A 17,562-nucleotide genomic window follows, 5' to 3' on the forward strand; every position below is an offset into this window, starting at 1 on the left:
AAAAAAAAAAAATTATCTTTGCCTGCTTTAGTCCTCTATGATGGACTCCTGGTTCCTCCATTGCCTTCTGCTGGATTCAGGCCTCTCTCTCTTCCAGATGGACATATACAATTTAGGCAGTCAGAGGTAGGACCTGGCCCTTCCTACCCCTACTGCCTCCCTTCTTGGCTCTTCCCTTATCCTTCCCCTAGAAGCCTCATGGAGGCTTTAGGAAATGGAAAGAGGTTAGAGGAAGGGAGCAAGGGAAGAAAAATAATGAAGAGGATATTGGCTTGACTGAATTGACAGGAAAAATGCTCAGGACTCTGGTGACCTTGGAGAAGTCTGCCAACACAGAAACGTCCTCTGGGCAAGTCTGATTTTGACAACTCTATCCCACACTGCCTCCAGCATTCCATTCCTCACTCTTTTGGGGGTCAGACTTCTCCCCCAAGGCAAGGACAGTGTCTTCTATTTCCACAGCACCTAAATTGCCACTGTGCACAGGGACACTTGGTATAAGCTTTGGGGACGGAATCTAGGAGGGAGGAAGAGAAGTACAAACCTATTTTTCTAAAGCTCCATTCTGGAAATTAGGGCAAGGTCATTAAAGCAGGGTCTGGAGAGAGCCAGGGGCCTTCTGGACCCGCAGTACAAGTCTATGTGGCTATTCAGCTGGTATGCATTAGCACAGCATAGAAGTGTTCCAGAACTGGTCCTGCCTAAATCATAGCCACTGTTAGATATTTCTTATTCTGTCCTTGGGTACATTTGCTGGAAAGCCATAAATGCTTTGCTGCTGAAGGCCAAAAGACAGCAAGACTTTGGCAGATGCCACATTCCCTTCCCAGCTGTCTGTACTTAAAACCCTAATACTAGTTGGATCTGCCCTAAAACCATCCCATCCTGGGCCAAAGGTCAGCCTAGTTTGTCAAGGCTCTAGGAGCCTGCAGAGTTCAACAAATACTGAGGACCACCGTCTCTGGGAACAAGCCTACAGTTTATTTCTATTTTCAAATACCAATTTTCATATATTTTAATTTTCTTAAATACAACTAAACTGAAACAGAATAAAAAATGATAATAGTAACCTAGCACACTACAGGTCCCACAATCCCCGCTGAACTCCTGGGGGTTAGATATGTTTCAGAACTCAGAAAGTGTGTGTTTGTTGGAGGTCATACAGTGCGAGTACACACACTGCATATTACCTTATACTACAAATGGGGACAGAGGCAACCCCTGATAATTTAACACATTAATGTTTCTGCAGTGAAATATATAAATACACACCAAGTGGGATGGGTAAGGAGTAAAATTATCTTTCCAATCAAGTTTGACTGCTAGCTTAGTTTTGATGCCAAACTACAGTGTTTGCCAGGGGTTAGGGAGAGTGAGGATTTATTTAATAGGTACAGAATTGCAGTTTTGCAAGATGAAAAGAGTTCTGGAGATGGATGATGGTACCACATTATAAGTGTACTTATAATACACTTTAAAATGGTTGAAATGGTAATTTTTAATTTGTATCTTTTACTGCAATAAAAGGATTGGAAACAAAACAAAAACAACTTTTGGTTTTCAGAACTTTTTGGATTTCAGAATTCTATAAATAGGATCATAAACCAATACTTGGATATAAAGGCCTACCCTTCTAACCCTGCTGCAATTTTAAAAATAAGGTACTTAAGTTTTCTATGCCTTGTTTTCTTCTAGCGAACAAATTAAATCATGGCAAACGTCTTCAAAATGAGATGATAAAACGTTCCAGTTGTTACCTCTTTTGCTGAGTATTTTATTATTCAGATAACTTATCAAGAATGGTTGGACAGATTATCCAAATGAATTTTGGTATCCAATGGGTAGATCTCTGGAAAGAATGAATCCTTTGGGTTGGCACTCAGCACTCTGACTTTTCTAGATGATCAGGATCTTCAGCAGCAGCAGGAAGACAGGAAAACTCAACTACAAACAAACACAAGCACAGACAAGTCCAGACAAAACAGTGACATGAACAGAGTCTGTTTTCAGGTTCCCAACCTTTGCTTCCCCAGCTATGCCATACCCCTGGCATCTAGGACTTTATCCTTTCCCCTCAGATCACACTCTGCCTGGTCCTTCCTCATTCAATTGCCCATTCCTCTGACATTCCAAAGTTCCTGTTCCCAAATTGAAAGTCATTCTACATCCTATTCCCTGAGGATTCAGCTATTTATGTTACAAAAAATTAATAAATGCACTAATTCATGCAAATGTGTCAACATGTTTACTAGGCCAATATGTTCCTCTCCTATAGAACACAATTTCTATTTTGCCAGAGAGCATTTCAAAGTCCATGCTTTTCAATACTTTCTTTAAATACCAAGACGGTATTTAGGGTAAGGGAATTAACCATTATTAACAGCCTATTATTTTTCAGGCACTATGCTAAGTACCTTGTACAAGTTATTTCATTTAGTCCTTATTTAACATTCCTATGACAGGTTGGTATTATATTTTTCACAGGTAAAGAAACAGCAAGGATGAGATGAGAAGGCCATTTGTTTAAGGTCACACAGTCATCAGTAGTTTAAGGGTAGAACCCATCCTCTTTCTAGAATTCCACCCCACTTCCACAAAGGAGTGCCATCAAATACCCAGCAACCAGCAGGGAGAGCATTTTGAAATAGACAGGGCCTTGTGTTTCCCAAAGCCACCCATAGTCTCCTGCTATTTTCCTCATCCCAAATTTCTATTTACCTCTTGAGACCCACTGGTCAGTACACTATGCAAAACACCAAACAGGGAGGTCCTTTCTCAATATAATTGTAAAAAAAGTCTGCGTAGAGCTGCAACACTCATAAACTTTCCTAACAAGTGGCTTGGCACCTGCTGCTCAGTGGTTAGGGCAATGGCCACATATGCTGGGGCTGGTGGGTTTGAACTCAGCCCAGGCCTGCTAAATAACAATGACAAGAACAACAACAAAAATAGATGGGCGTTGTGGAGGGCGCCTGTAAGTCCCAGCTACTTGGGAGGCTGAGGCAAGAGAATCGCTTAAGCCTAAGAGTTTGAGGTTGCTGTGAGTTGTGACACCACGTCACTCTACCGAGGGCGACATCATGAAACTCTGTCCCCCCGAAAAAAAAAAAATTCCCTAACAAGAACAGATTAATAATTAGGGACAGAATGCTTTATGAGACCAGGTTCACAGAGGGCAGTTCAGCATGCATGCCAAAAGTCAACATAAAAATCAAAACTATAGTCCCAATAGTGTCCTTGACACAAAACATCCAAATTTAGCAGATAGAAAAGACTTCTGGAATTGGCCACAGCTGAATATATCCACGCTTGTTGCATGCTGCTTGTACTGGTATCTCAGCACATTGGGGCTGGAACACGGGGGAACGTCCATGCCCTGTGACACAACTTCAGTCAAGGGCAGGCTAGAGGCTCTTTCTGCCAAGTCCACACCCAACATGTTGTGGCTACTTTTAATCCCTGTAACTTTTCATAGCTATATCTTCAGTATGTAGAACAATATCTGACATGAGGCAACTCATTAATATATTTGTGGGTTTGTTTTTTTTTTTCAGATAAAGTCTCACTCTGCGCCCTCAGTAGAGTGCTGTAGCGTCATAGCTCACTTCAACCTCAAACTCTTGGGCTCAAGAGTGATCCTCCCGCCTCAGCCTTCCAAGTAGCTGGGACTACAGGTGCCCGCCCGGCTATTTTTAGAAATAGAGTCTCACTCTTGCTCCGGCTGGTCTCAAACCCGTGACCTCAGGCAACCCACCTGCCTCGGCCTCCCAGAGTGCTGGGATTACAGGTGTGAGCCACTGCATGCAGCCTAATATATTATTTTTCTATGCCACATTTATTTCACATTTCCTAGTGATTCTTCTAAATCTCTAAACTCTACTCCATATCTTTAGTTTCTTCTTCTTCTTGCAACAGAGTAGGTTTGAAACAAGCAAAATATATCTTTATTGGGTATATGTGTATTTCTAGTTGAGAAATAGAAACACAGAATACTCTTAGAAATAAGAGTTAAAATATGGTAAATGTACAATGCATTCAATTCTTATCAAATGCAGATACGCGTAACACTAAAATCATAGCAGCTGTGTTTATTTCATAATTTAGGCATTTTTATGAAGTACAATGTGTTTATTTTAACGTGAGCTTGATGTCAAATTTAAAATATAACATGAGTGGCTGGGCATGGTGGCTCATGCCTGTAATCCTAGTACTTTGGGAGGCCAAGGCGGGTAGATTGACTGAGCTTACAGGTTTGAGACCAGCCTAAGCCAGAGCAAGACCTCCGCTCTAAAAATAGCTGGGCGTTGTGGCAGGCACCTGTAATCCCAGGTACTTGGGAGGCTGAGGCAAGAGAATTGCTTGATCCTAACAGTTTGAGGTTGCCGTGAGCTATGATGCTACGGCACTCTACCAAGGGCAACAAAGTGAGACTCTGTCTCAAAAAAAACAAGGCTCAGTGCCTGTAGCACAGTGGTTATGGCGCTGGCCACATGTACCAAGGGTTGCAGGTTTGAATCTGACCTGGGCCTGCTAAAACAACAATGACAACTGCAACGACAAGAAAAAATAGGGCCTTGTGACAGTTGCCTGCAGTCCCAGCTACTTGGGAGGCCGAGGCAAGAGAATCGCTTAAGCCCAAGAGCTGGAGGTTGCTGTCAGCTGTGACAACAAGGCCCTCTACCAAGAGCAGCATACTGAGACTCTGTCTCAAAAAAACAAAACAAAACCCAAAACAAAACAAAACACACACACACACATATATGTATACACACATATATGTGTGTGTGTGTGTATAAAATATTAGTTTCTCTATTTGTCTTACCTCTTTTCATAGAGAATCTTTTAATATTTAAATATAATCTATACCCATAATACTCCTAGCCCTCATCTTATACCAATCCAAGGAATGAAATTTCTCACAAATTGTGTGTTGACAGAATGAATGCTCTAAAATATGTTTTAACCAATAAAGTGGGAAAGTAAATTTGGAAGCAACAATCTAAGCTTTTTTGTATTTCACTTAAAGGAAATAAAAACATCACATGTGCAATAGCATACAAGGTTGCTATGGTAACAAACTACATTTTTTATATTTTACTCTTCAATCATGGTTCATATGCACTAATACAACCAACTAATGTCAATATTACTTCCTTCTGATCATAAAAATTTCGCTAAAATAAAGTGTACTTACCATTCAAGGAATTCTCATTTTTTAAACCAATCTTCTTCTGTCTTTTCTAGAAATTATAATTAAAATACATAAAATAATGATTAATATTTGGCATTGGAGTTAAGTTTGCACTGTCATTTTACTCACGTGGGGACATTCCTAAAATGGCAAAAGACATATAACCACTACAAATGTTAATTTTATCATTTAAAGTATTGCTCCGTATATGTATGTGGAGTGTGTGTTCTAAGTTGCAATAAGGTCTCCACGGAGAATAAGGAGGAATAAGAAGTTGAGAAAAATGTATTTGGTTTTACTAAATGGACACATAAAATGGGTCTACTTTTCTCACAGCTGTGTTTATGTGAAGAATTAAAAAATACCTACTACCCTGAACTATTAGTCCTATAAATTTTCACTACACTATGATTTCATAATTTATTTCAAAATATAACCCTATCATTGCCTCTGGGCATATATAAGTCACTACCAACTAAAGTGAACAGAAGCCCAGCCGCCTCCCCCGTATCAGGAAGAATACTGGCTTTTCTAGAGTTTCTATTGGCATTCTCCTCCCCCAGCCACCTGGAAAATGAGCAGCTCTCAGAATAGTCATGTCTTTCATTCACTGCAGATCAACAGATCACAGTAATGAGATGCTTCCAAGTCATGTAAATATGAATATATTTTGTAGCTGTTACTCTATCATAACAGGATAAGACTAAGGGCTAGTTAGGAGAAAAGATGTGATGAAGAATAAAAACCTCTCCTAGGCCAGGTGCGGTGGTTCACACCTGTAATCCTAACACTCTGGGAGGCCGAGGTGGGTGGATTGCTTGAGCTTACAAGTTTAAGACCTGCCTGAGCAAAAAAGCAAGACCCCCTGTCTCTACTAAAAACAGAAAAACTGAGGCAAGAGGATCACTTGAGCCCAAGAGTTGGAGGTTGCTGTGAGCTATGATGTCACAGTACCCTAAGGCAACAGCTTGAGACTCTGTCTCAAAAAAAAAACCTCTCTTAAAGGGCTCCTCAGTCACCCATAGAGGGCCTCAGTCCTGCATACACAACACAATACTGCACGCAGGAATTAAATGCAATCTCTCTTGGGAACTGATTGAAAGACAGCATGTCTATATTATCTATCTATTTACATACATTATTTTTCTAATTTAATAGAAGGGATGTAGCATTTCCCTCTTCTACAGTTTTACTTTCTTCATTCCATAGTTTTTTTGTTTGTTTGTTTGTTTGTTTTTTGTTTTTGAGACAAAGTCTTACTTGTGACTCTTGGTAGAGTGCTCTAGCATCGCAGCTCACAGCAGCCTCAAACTCTTGGGCTCAAGCAATTCTCTTGTCTCAGCTTCTGGAGTAGCTGGACTACAGGCACCTGCCACAACACCCAGCTATTTTATTTTTTTTTTAGAGACAGAGTTTCACTCAGTCGCCCTCCATAGAGTGCCGTGACATCACAGCTCACAGGAACCTCAAACTCTTGGGCTTAGGCGATTCTCTTGCCTCAGCCTCCCAGTAGCTGGGACTACAGGCATCCACCACAATGCCCGGCTATTTTTTGTTGCAGTTTGGCCAGGGCCAGGTTTGAACCCGCCACCCTCAGTATATGGGGCCGGCGCCCTACTCACTGAGCCACAGATGCCGCCCCAACACCCAGCTATTTTTAGAGACCGGATCTCTTGCTTGCTTAGGCTGGTCTCAAACCTGGCAGTCCACCCAACCTTGGCCTCCCAGAGTGCAAGGATTACAGGTGTGAGCCACTGTCCCCAGCCCCCATTCTATAGTTTTTAATTTACTTATAACAACTGTACATGTTTATGGGACACAATGTGATGTTTTGCTACATGTGTACATTATGTAACGATCAAATTGAAAGAAAATATTACCATGAGAATGTGACCACTTCTCGCCCCCTACCTTAGGAATGTGACCTTTTGTAACTGTTCCAGGAGCTTCAGCAAATATTTACTATTAAGTAAATAGCCCCAGGAGCTTCAGCAAATATTTACTATTAAGTAAATAGTAAATTGTTAGTCTGTTAGACAAGACTGTTAGTCTTGTCTTAAGACAGTTGAATAGTGAATTAGAGTTCTCCTTATCTACTTAGAATCCCAGGTTTGTGTATTCTCTCTTACTTTGATAGAATCCCTGCATGTCTTCTATCCCGCCCATTTTGTAGTTTTTGCCTTTAAAAGCTTGTAAAAAACTGCTGTGGGGGACTTGATTTCTCGGCTCCTAAAAGAGTTGTGAATCAAGTCCCCCGTATACAGGAATAAAAATCCTCTTGCGTTTTTGCATCAAGAGACGACTCTTACGGTTGATTGGGGTGGTCAGAGCTCCGGGCTGAGGGGGGGGGTTCTGCCCCCAAGTCTTTCAAAATCAGAGTAACCAGCATATCCATCACCTTACAAATGTATTTCTTTGTGGCCAGAACATTTAAAATCCTCTCTTCGAGCTATTTTGAAATATATATTATTAACTATAGTCACCATACTGTGCAATAGAACATCAGAACTTATATAATGGAATACTATTCAGCCATAAAAATAAGAATTAAATCCTATCTTTTGTAACAACATGGATAAGCCTGGAAGAAATTACGTTAACTGAAGCCAGACACAGACAAAACATTGTGCGATCTCACTGTTATGTAGAATCTAAAAAGTTGATCTTACCAAGTAGAGACTAGAACTATAGTTTCCAGAGACTGGGGAGGGTTTGGGTGAAGAGAATAAAGATGGAAACTTCAATTTTATTTTTAAAGAAACCAGCTGGAGAAGGCCTTCTTTGAAAGCTATAAAGATATACCTCCACTGATGTTTTCCATTGCAAATAGATCATCTTCAGTGTCTTCCCATCAAGGGGAACCACGTAGTCATCAGGCAACAAGGATTCTGTTAAAAAAGATGGGAAAAAATTTCATCTCTAATGTCATAGTTTCTTACCTTAAATGTGAAGATATGTAAATATAGCATCTGTACCACTATAACATGAAATGTCTGGTTTTGAAGAAATTTCCATGATGGCTAAAGGAGTTTGTCCCAGATCTTGAATAGTAAACATTATCCAGACCCAATAAAAATTCTTAGCGTATGTGTGTGTGTGCATATACACACACATACACAAAATGATATGTATGTGGCATGGAACAGCGCCTCATATCTATAATCTCAGACCTTTGAGAGGCTGAGGCAGGAGGATCGATTGAGACCAGAAATTCAACACTGCAGTGAGATATGACCTCGCCAGTGCACTCTAATCTGAGTGACACAGCAAGACCCTATCTCTTCAAAATAATTATATGTATCATAGTTCATATTTTCATATAAATGTAAATACATATACATCAACACATATATACTAGCTTTGAGCAGTACTGTCACAGGCATTTAGGTTGTCATTCTTTCCTGCGACACATACGAAACATTATAGCAAGTTAGCCTTCTTGCAAATTGCTCCTTCTACATGAGTGTCCTGGGGAAAAATCATCACAAATATTTAAGATGCTCATGAACATTAATGCCCAAATATTAACATATGCATATTAGCCATACCAAAGCACACAAAATACTTTTCTTGTATTCATGTTCTTAGTACCTTGAATAGTTTGGGTTTTTTTGAAGGCCTATGTATAGCCCTACCATATAATCCCACTGTCTGCGGAGCTACTAATACTAGGATTCATTTGAGAGCTTTGTCTTATTTACAAGGCGCAAAGTGTCCACTTGGTACAGGGCCCCATCCCCCCAACCCCCATTCTCTAGGCCCAGGTTAGCTAAGAAATCAGACCCACATCTCAAGGCACAAACAGGCTGCCCTTTCCAGGCCAAACTCTCTGGGCTCTAGCAAGGTCATGAACAAAGCAGGCTGAAAGGTTTTGGGTGGTTCCACCTTGCATAGGGAGCACACACCCTAATTCCTTCTCTGCAGCAAAAACTTGGAAAGACCTAATATGCTCTTTTTTAACATTGCCCCTAGAGGGAGGGACTGCATTCATTCATTTGTTGATCTACTCATTAACTTTGAAAAAGTGTTTTTCCACCTACCAAGTTCTGGCCAAAGTAATTCTTAAGACTACTACTGTATACCTCTAGGCAAAGGACCCATGTCCTTTGAGACTTCGGACTTGGGTCTTTCCCTTTGTCAGAAGCTCTGGTGCTTTTACTCCGCTATTCCTTTCTGTCTAATAAATCCTATGTTTCCACTAATCTGTGGTCTGTGAGTTCATTCTTCCAATTTCCAAGACCAAGAACCTACTGAAGGAGGAAATTCCGGTAATACACTTCAGCCCAGCAAATCAGTCACAGGATCCGAATAGGGTTCTTCTTTTCACTTCGTAAGCAAATGCCATTTCCAAATGGGAAATTCTTTCCCTCTGCTTTTCTTTCAAGCCACTTCCACATTGAAGGTATCCCAGACAAAACCATAGCCCCATATTCTCTTCAACAATCCTTTTAGCACTGCTAACCTCACTCATAAAATATTCATAAGCTTGTCATTTAGATTTTCTATGTATAGTAATTTTGTTTTGTGTTAGTCCTGTCTCCCCACTTAGAAGGTGAGCTATCTGATGAATGAGGCCTATTTCCTTTAAAAACCCTTGTGAAGTTTAATTAACAGATACTTGATCATTGCTGATTATCATGATATTGTGTGTTCAGGCAGTAAGGGATTTAGAGTCTTTTCACAACCGTACCATCATGCTTTCCGGTGATCTAAGGCAATGGTTGTTCATCATTTTGGGCCACAGATCCATCTGAGAAGTTAATAAAATCTATGGATTTACTCCCAAATAAGCTACATATAACACAAAAAGTTTTGCATATAGTTTTAGAATATGCAAAAGGACTAAGATCCCTGTTCTAAAATGTCTTCGATTACCATTTGAAATTCCCCAAAGCAAATTTAATTTTTAAAAATTAATATGTTTCTTTCCTGAATCTAGGAAGACAAAAAGTTATAGTGGTTAAGATGTGATTATTTACAAAGTTTATAAATATGATAAACATGATGGCATGGAGCAGGGTGATTAACCATGAGTCCTGGGCCCTGGGATTCAGGCAATCTTGGTCTGAGTGCTAGGACCAAGTTTACCTGGAATATCAAAAGTTTAGGGCCAAAGTGAAAAAAAAAAACTCAGGGAAACAAGCTTTGAGATAGAATATAAAGCCCTGGCAGATAAGGGCAAAAGAGAGAACTGCAGAAACTAGAGCTTCAGACTCTTGTCAAAATTTCTGTCTCCAAGGAAGAGTACCAGGAAGTATCAGCTATCGTATTACAGATAAGAAAAGGCTGGGGTATATGCTCTGTATCTTCTTTAAGATATTTAGCATTTTAGATATGCTTATTATTGATACGAAATTTATGCAGAATATTTAAAAATCACATTTTGTCTTGTTTTATTCACATGCAGATTTTTCATTTCCAAATATCTTAAGATATTTTTCATTTGCAAATATCTTATTAAACATAAGACAAGTGGTCAACTAGTCTATTCCCTCCTAATCTCTCCCACTTCCTTCTCAAGGTGCCTTTAAAAAACAAATTCAACTGTTTCAGGTATCTTTTCATCATTTAATCTTTGCCATCCTCCTTTACTAGTTGTGCACCTCAGACTTGGTAACTGTGAATGAGAAAGCAAAGAGTCATGTGCCAAACATGGGAAAGGTTGAAAGATTTAAAGAAAAGAAAAAAAAAGCCACCCATCTCCGTTACATAATCAGTTTGCCAGACCCATCCTTCATTCTTCCCAGTGTCTTTGAAAATTAGAGTTAAATTTTTCTACATACTCAAAGACTTTTAAGGAGACTATTGGTGGCAAGGGGTGGGGGCTTTGAAGGTCAAGTACCATTTGCTATGAGGCCTCACTTCAATTGCTGGGAAGCACCACGAAATCAATAAACTACATGAGATTACCAACACCAGGTAGAAACACCAACACCTCAAAAATTTCTTGCTTCTGTTACACTAGATCTTTTTCTGGAAAAAAAAAAAAAAATTCACCCATTGGAACTCCTGGAGATCCAAAAAGTTTTACTAGTTGAAAGGCAAACCCTTGTGATAACGGTAGCCCAAGGGAAATGGAGTCAGTGTTTATTAAATCTTGGCTATCCTCAGTCAGTAAGTACTTAGGTTCCTTCCACCTCTTCAGCTTTAAATCAAACCTTTCATTCAAAAAGTGAAGATCAGAAGTGGCCCTCATAGAGCACAAAGTATCAGGCTGGTTACTTAGAATTTCTGAAGAAAGAGACCCTACATCATCTAGTTTGTTAGCTACTCTTATCTGAGGTTTGAAAGTCAAACATGGTTTCTTGCTTGTAGACGACACCTTCCAGAAGGTAGAGATACAGCGCAGCACAAGAGAAGGAGCAGCATTTTTATAAAAACAGGCAGCGTGCCTTCGTCTGTTAAATGACAGGCAATAAGAATAAAATTGCCCACCAATAAATAGAGGGGGAACTTCTGTAAAATGAAAGTAAAACCATGATGGATGATGATGGAAGGTCGTAAGTTTTTTATTCTCTCTTTCATTGTTTATTTCTGAAATTCTATCTTTTTCATTTCCCAAAATAATTTTTAGTCCATGGTTTTCTATTAACACGTCATGTTCCTCCCTTTGTTTTGCGTTAGTATGATTCTGTCCCAGTAAGTTAAAGTTTGGTGCCAAGCTGAAAATGCTTTTCTGCCTCTGTTTCTTATTCTTTGTTGATTGTAAGACACTCTCTGGCATATCTGGTTGAGGTAAGCAGCTTTTAAAGATAGACGTTTCTGTTTCTATGAATGAATTTATAGTTCCGGGTGGAGGTGAAAAATCTTCATTTTCTATCAGTAGCTTCTCCATCATGCTTTCTGAAATGCTTCCTGATCCTGATGTTCCTACAGAAGTGGAGATCAATGAAATCAATTGCTCCCTGCCATCAGGACAGGCCAATTTACATGATCTATCTTTCTTTGATCTCTGTTCACATGCAAACTTATGAGGTCCCTCAGGCCAGCCAGCAAAATAGGGTTGACTATCAGAGCCCAGCTGTAAATCTTCATCAGATAAACTGGCTGTGAAAAAAGCCCAATCACTGTTTTTAGTTTCTTGTAGTCTTTGTTTCTCAATTAAAACTTTATCTGAAGTTCTGGATCCATGTTGATGGCACAGCATTGGTTCATCTGGATGACTTTTACCTATCACCTCTTTCTTCTTCATAAAAGAGAAAGGGGGTTCAGCAAATAGGTCCTGGATGCCTAATCCTCTGGTATGCCTATTTCCAATATGCTTTGCTACCTTCATGCCAGGGCAGTCATCACTTGTGTCACAGGAACGATTTTGAGTCAATATTGGACAAGTAACAGAGCATTTATTTGGCATTGATGACACTGTTAGAAACCAGTCATCACCTTCCTTACGGAGGTAATTCTTTGGTGTACTCTCCAACTCAACTCTAGAAATAACATTTGGAAAACTGTCTTCAGGATCTACAGTTTTCCATCGATTTTCTTTATGGCCATTCACGGAAGCTCCCACTTCATTTTGTAGACCACCAGTGAAAGGACGCTCTTTTGCTTCTCTTCTGATCTCTTCCTCTTCACTCTGAGATGGATCCTGATCACCTGGTGTAAGATAACTTAAGATTTTAAATGAGTTTTCCTCCATAATTTTACTCTGAGTATTCTGCTTTTTGTTTCGATTTCTGTTTCTCTTCTGTTTGGTTTTGCTGAGACTGTGTACAGTTTTCTTTAAAACTCTTTCTCTGAAATACAAAAGAATTAAAAAAATTTATTACAATTATATGCATAGCATTAACAAACTATAACATTGTCTTCGTGTGTAGATTTAAAACTCTTTAGTACAAGAAATTCTAAAATGTGCATGTACTTCGTGCTGTATTTAAAAATCACTTTTTAGGATTAAAAATGTCCACCGGTCTCTTGAAAGGCTTATCAATACTCTCAATTAATGTGAATGGTTTAAACTGTCCTCTAAAGAGGCATAGGTTGGCGGACTGGATACAAAAACTCAAGCCAGATATCTGCTGCATCCAAGAATCGCATCTTACATTAAAAGACAGATATAGACTCAAGGTGAAGGGATGGTCGTCTATATTCCAGGCAAATGGAAAGCAGAAAAAAGCAGGCTTTGCAATCCTGTTCGCAGATGCAATAGGCTTTAAACCAACCAAAATAATTAAGGATAAGGATGGACACTTCATATTTGTTAAAGGTAATACTCAATATGATGAGATCTCAATTATTAATATTTATTCACCCAACCACAACACACCTCAATTTATAAGAGAAACTCTAACAGACATGAGCAACTCAATTTCCTCCACTTCCATAGTTGTTGGAGATTTTAACACCCCTTTAGCAGTCCTGGATAGATCCTCCAAAAAGAAGCTAAGCAAAAAAATTTTAGATTTAAACTCAACCATTCAACATCTGGACTTAACAGACATCTACAGAACATTTCATCCAAAAAAAACTGAATACACGTTCTTCTCATCAGCCCACGGAACATACTCCAAAATCAACCACATCCTAGGCCACAAATCTAACCTCAGCAAATTTAAAAAAATAGAAATTATTCCTTGCATCTTCTCAGACCATCATGGAATAAAAGTTGAACTAAATAACAACAGCAACCTGCATATCCATACAAAAACATGGAAGCTAAACAACCTTATGCTGAAGGATACATGGGTTATAGACGATTAAGAAGGAAATCACCATATTTTTGGAACAAAACAACAATCAAGACACGAATTACCAGAACTTCTGGGATACTGCAAAGGCAGTCCTAAGAGGGAAATTGATAGCACTGCAAGCCTTCCTCAAGAAAACGGAAAGAGAGGAAGTCAATAACTTAATGGAACATCTCAAGCAACTGGAGAAAGAAGAACACTTCAACCCCAAACCCAGCAGAAGAAAAGAAATAACCAAAATCAGAGCAGAATTAAATGAAATTGAAAACAAAAGAATTATACAACAGATCAATAAATCCAAAAGCTGGTTTTTTGAAAAGATCAATAAAATAGATAAACCTTTGGCCAACCTAATCAGGAAAAAAAGAGTAAAATCTCTAATTTCATCAATCAGAAATGGTAATGATGAAATAACAACAGACCCCCTCAGAAATTCAAAAAATCCTTAACAAATACTATAAGAAACTCTACTCTCACAAATATGAAAATCTGAAAGAAATCGACCAATACCTGGAAGCACACCACCTACCAAGACTTAGCCAGAACGAAGTGGAAATGTTGAACAGGCCTATATCAAGTTCTGAAATAGCATCAACTTTACAAAATCTCCCTAAAAAGAAAAGCCCAGGACCAGATGGCTTTACGTCAGAATTCTACCAACATTTAAAGAAGAACTAGTACCTATACTACTAAACCTCTTCCAAAATATAGAAAAAGAAAAAATATTACCCAGCACATTCTATGAAGCAAACATCACCTTGATCCCCAAACCAGGGAAAGACCCAACAAGAAAAGAAAATTATAGACCAATATCACTAATGAATATTGATGCTAAAATACTCAATAAGATCCTAACAAACAGAATCCAACAACACATCAAAAAAATTATACACCATGACCAAGTTGGATTTATCCCAGGGTCTCAAGGCTGGTTCAATATACGTAAATCTATAAATGTAATTCAACACATAAACAAACTTAAAAATAAAGACCATATGATTCTTTCAATTGATGCAGAAAAGCTTTTGATAATATCCAGCATCCCTTCATGATCAGAGCACTTAAGAAAATTGGTATAGAAGGGACATTTCTTAAACGAATAGAGGCCATCTACAGCAAACCCACAGCCAATATCGTATTGAATGGAGTTAAATTGAAATCATTTCCACTTAGATCAGGAACCAGGCAAGGTTGCCCATTGTCTCCATTGCTCTTTAACATTGTAATGGAAGTTTTAGCCATTGCAATTAGGGAAGAAAAAGCGATCAAGGGTATCCACATAGGGTCAGAAGAGATCAAACTTTCACTCTAAGCAGATGATATGATCGTATATCTGGAAAACACTAGGGATTCTATTACAAAACTTTTAGAAGTGATCAAGGAATATAGCAATGTCTCAGGCTACAAAATCAACACCCATAACTCTGTAGCCTTTATATATACCAACAATAACCAAGCCGAACAAACAGTCAAGGACTCTATTCCTTTCACAGTAGTGCCAAAGAAGATGAAATATTTGGGAGTATACCTAACAAAGGACGTGAAAGATCTCTACAAAGAGAACTATGAAACTCTAAGAAAAGAAATAGCCGAAGATGTTAACAGATGGAAAAACATACCATGTTCATGGCTGGGAAGAATCAACATTGTTAAAATGTCCATACTGCCCAAAGCAATATATAATTTTAATGCAATTCCTATTAAAGCTCCATTTTCATACTTTAAAGATCTTGAAAAAATAATACTTTGTTTTATATGGAATCAGAAAAAAACCTTGAATAACCAAAACATTACTGAGCAATAAAAACAAAGCAGGAGGAATCATGCTACCAGACCTGAGACTGTACTATAAATCCATAGTGATCAAAACAGCTTGGTACTGGCACAAAAGCAGAGAAGTAGATGTCTGGAACAGAATAGAGAACCAAGAGATGAATCCAGCTACTTACCGTTATTTGATCTTTGACAAGCCAATTAAAAACATTCAGTGGGGAAAAGATTCCCTATTTAACAAATGGTGCTGGGTAAACTGGCTGGCAACCTGTAGAAGATTGAAACTGGACCCACACCTTTCACCATTAACTAAGATAGACTCTCAATGGATAAAAGATTTAAACTTAAGACATGAAACTATAAAAATACTTGAAGAAAGTGCAGGGAAAACTCTTGAAGGAATCGGCCTGGGTGAATATTTTATGAGGAGGACTCCCCAGGCAATTCAACCAGTATCAAAAATACACTACTGGGACCTGATCAAACTAAAAAGCTTCTGCACAGCCAAGAACATAGTGAGTAAAGCAAGCAGACAGCCCTCAGAATGGGAGAAAATATTTGTAGGTTATACCTCCGATAAAGGTCTAATGACCAGAATCCACAGAGAACTCAAACGTATTAACAAGAAAAGAACACGTGACCCCATCTCAGGGTGGGCAAGGGACTTGAAGAGAAACTTCTCTAAAGAAGACCGACGCAAGATCTACAAACACATGAAAAAAAGCTCATCATCCTTAATCATCAGAAAAATGCAAATCAAAACTACTCTTGAGATATCACCTAACCCCAGTAAGAGTAGCCCACATAACAAAATCCCAAAACCAGAAATGTTGGTGTGGATGTGGGGGAAAGGGCACACTTCTACACTGCTGGTGAGAATGCCCACTAATACGTTTCTTCTGGAAGGATGTTTGGAGAATACTTAGAGACCTAAAAATAGACCTGCCATTCGATCCTATAATTTCTTTACTAGGTTTATACCCAGAAGACCAAAAGTCACAATATAACAAAGACATCTGTACCAGAATGTTTATTGCAGCCCAATTCATAATTGCTAAGTCATGGAAGAAGCCCAAGTGCCCATCGACCCACGAATGGACTAGCAAATTGTGGTACATGTATACCATGGAATACTATGCAGCCTTAAGGAAAAATGGAGACTTTACCTCTTTCATGTTTACATGGATGGAGCTGGAACATATTCTTCTTAGCAAAGTATCTCAGGAATGGAAGAAAAAGTATCCAATGTACTCAGCCCTACTATGAAGCTAAATTATAGCTTTCACATGAAGACTATAACCCAACTATAGCACAAGACTATGGGGAAAGGGCCAAGGAAGGGGAAGGGAGGGGGGAAGTTTTGGTGGAGGGAGGGTAATGGGTGGGGCCACATCTATGGTGCATCTCAGAATGGGTACAGGCGATTGCACTAATGTACACAGCTATGATTTAACAATAAAAAAAAAGTTAAAAAAATAAAAATCACTTTTTAATTCAAAATATCAAGGTGTATCTCTCTTCGACCTACCAGAGACATTAAATCTATTAATAGTGAAAGACTGCTTTTGTTTGGTAAGATATAAACCACTCAGGGTATATAGTATACAGTTTTTAATCTTAGGGTTTTTTTTGTTTTTTTTTTTTGTAGAGGCAGAGTCTCACTTTACCGCCCTCAGTAGAGTGCCATGACGTCACACAGCTCACAGCAACCTCTAACTCTTGGGCTTACGCAATTCTCTTGCCTCAGCCTCCCCAGCAGCTGGGACTACAGGCGCCCGCCATGACGCCCAACTATTGTTTTGTTGCAGTTTGGCTGGGGCTGGGTTTGAACCCACCACCGTTGGCGTATGGGTCTGGCGCCCTACTCTCTGAGCCACAGGCTTATTTATTTGAGACAAAGTCCCACTTTGT

The 17,562-nt window shown here is 39.0% G+C and overlaps 1 protein-coding gene across 5 annotated transcripts in view; it reads right to left on the reverse strand.

Annotated features, from left to right (window-relative positions):
* Positions 1-1,744: 1,744 nt before the first annotated feature.
* Positions 1,745-17,562, reverse strand: part of N4BP2L2 (NEDD4 binding protein 2 like 2) — a 96,643-nt gene continuing 80,825 nt past the window's right edge. For 2 of the 5 annotated variants that reach the window (XM_053563396.1, XM_053563395.1), the window contains 4 exons: positions 11,189-12,927; positions 7,994-8,079; positions 5,195-5,240; positions 1,745-1,944 (listed from right to left, as the gene is read on the reverse strand). In XM_053563396.1, the coding sequence (XP_053419371.1) occupies positions 1,880-1,944; positions 5,195-5,240; positions 7,994-8,079; positions 11,189-12,927 (1,936 nt within the window). In that variant the 3' untranslated portion in view covers positions 1,745-1,879. Of the gene's footprint in view, positions 1,945-5,194; positions 5,241-7,993; positions 8,080-9,442; positions 12,928-17,562 lie in introns of those variants that run through there. The other 3 variants (XR_008374582.1, XR_008374581.1, XM_053563397.1) reach the window with 3 other exon arrangements.

This window comes from Nycticebus coucang, chromosome 15, assembly GCF_027406575.1.
Source record: "Nycticebus coucang isolate mNycCou1 chromosome 15, mNycCou1.pri, whole genome shotgun sequence".
Taxonomy (NCBI): domain Eukaryota; kingdom Metazoa; phylum Chordata; class Mammalia; order Primates; family Lorisidae; genus Nycticebus; species Nycticebus coucang.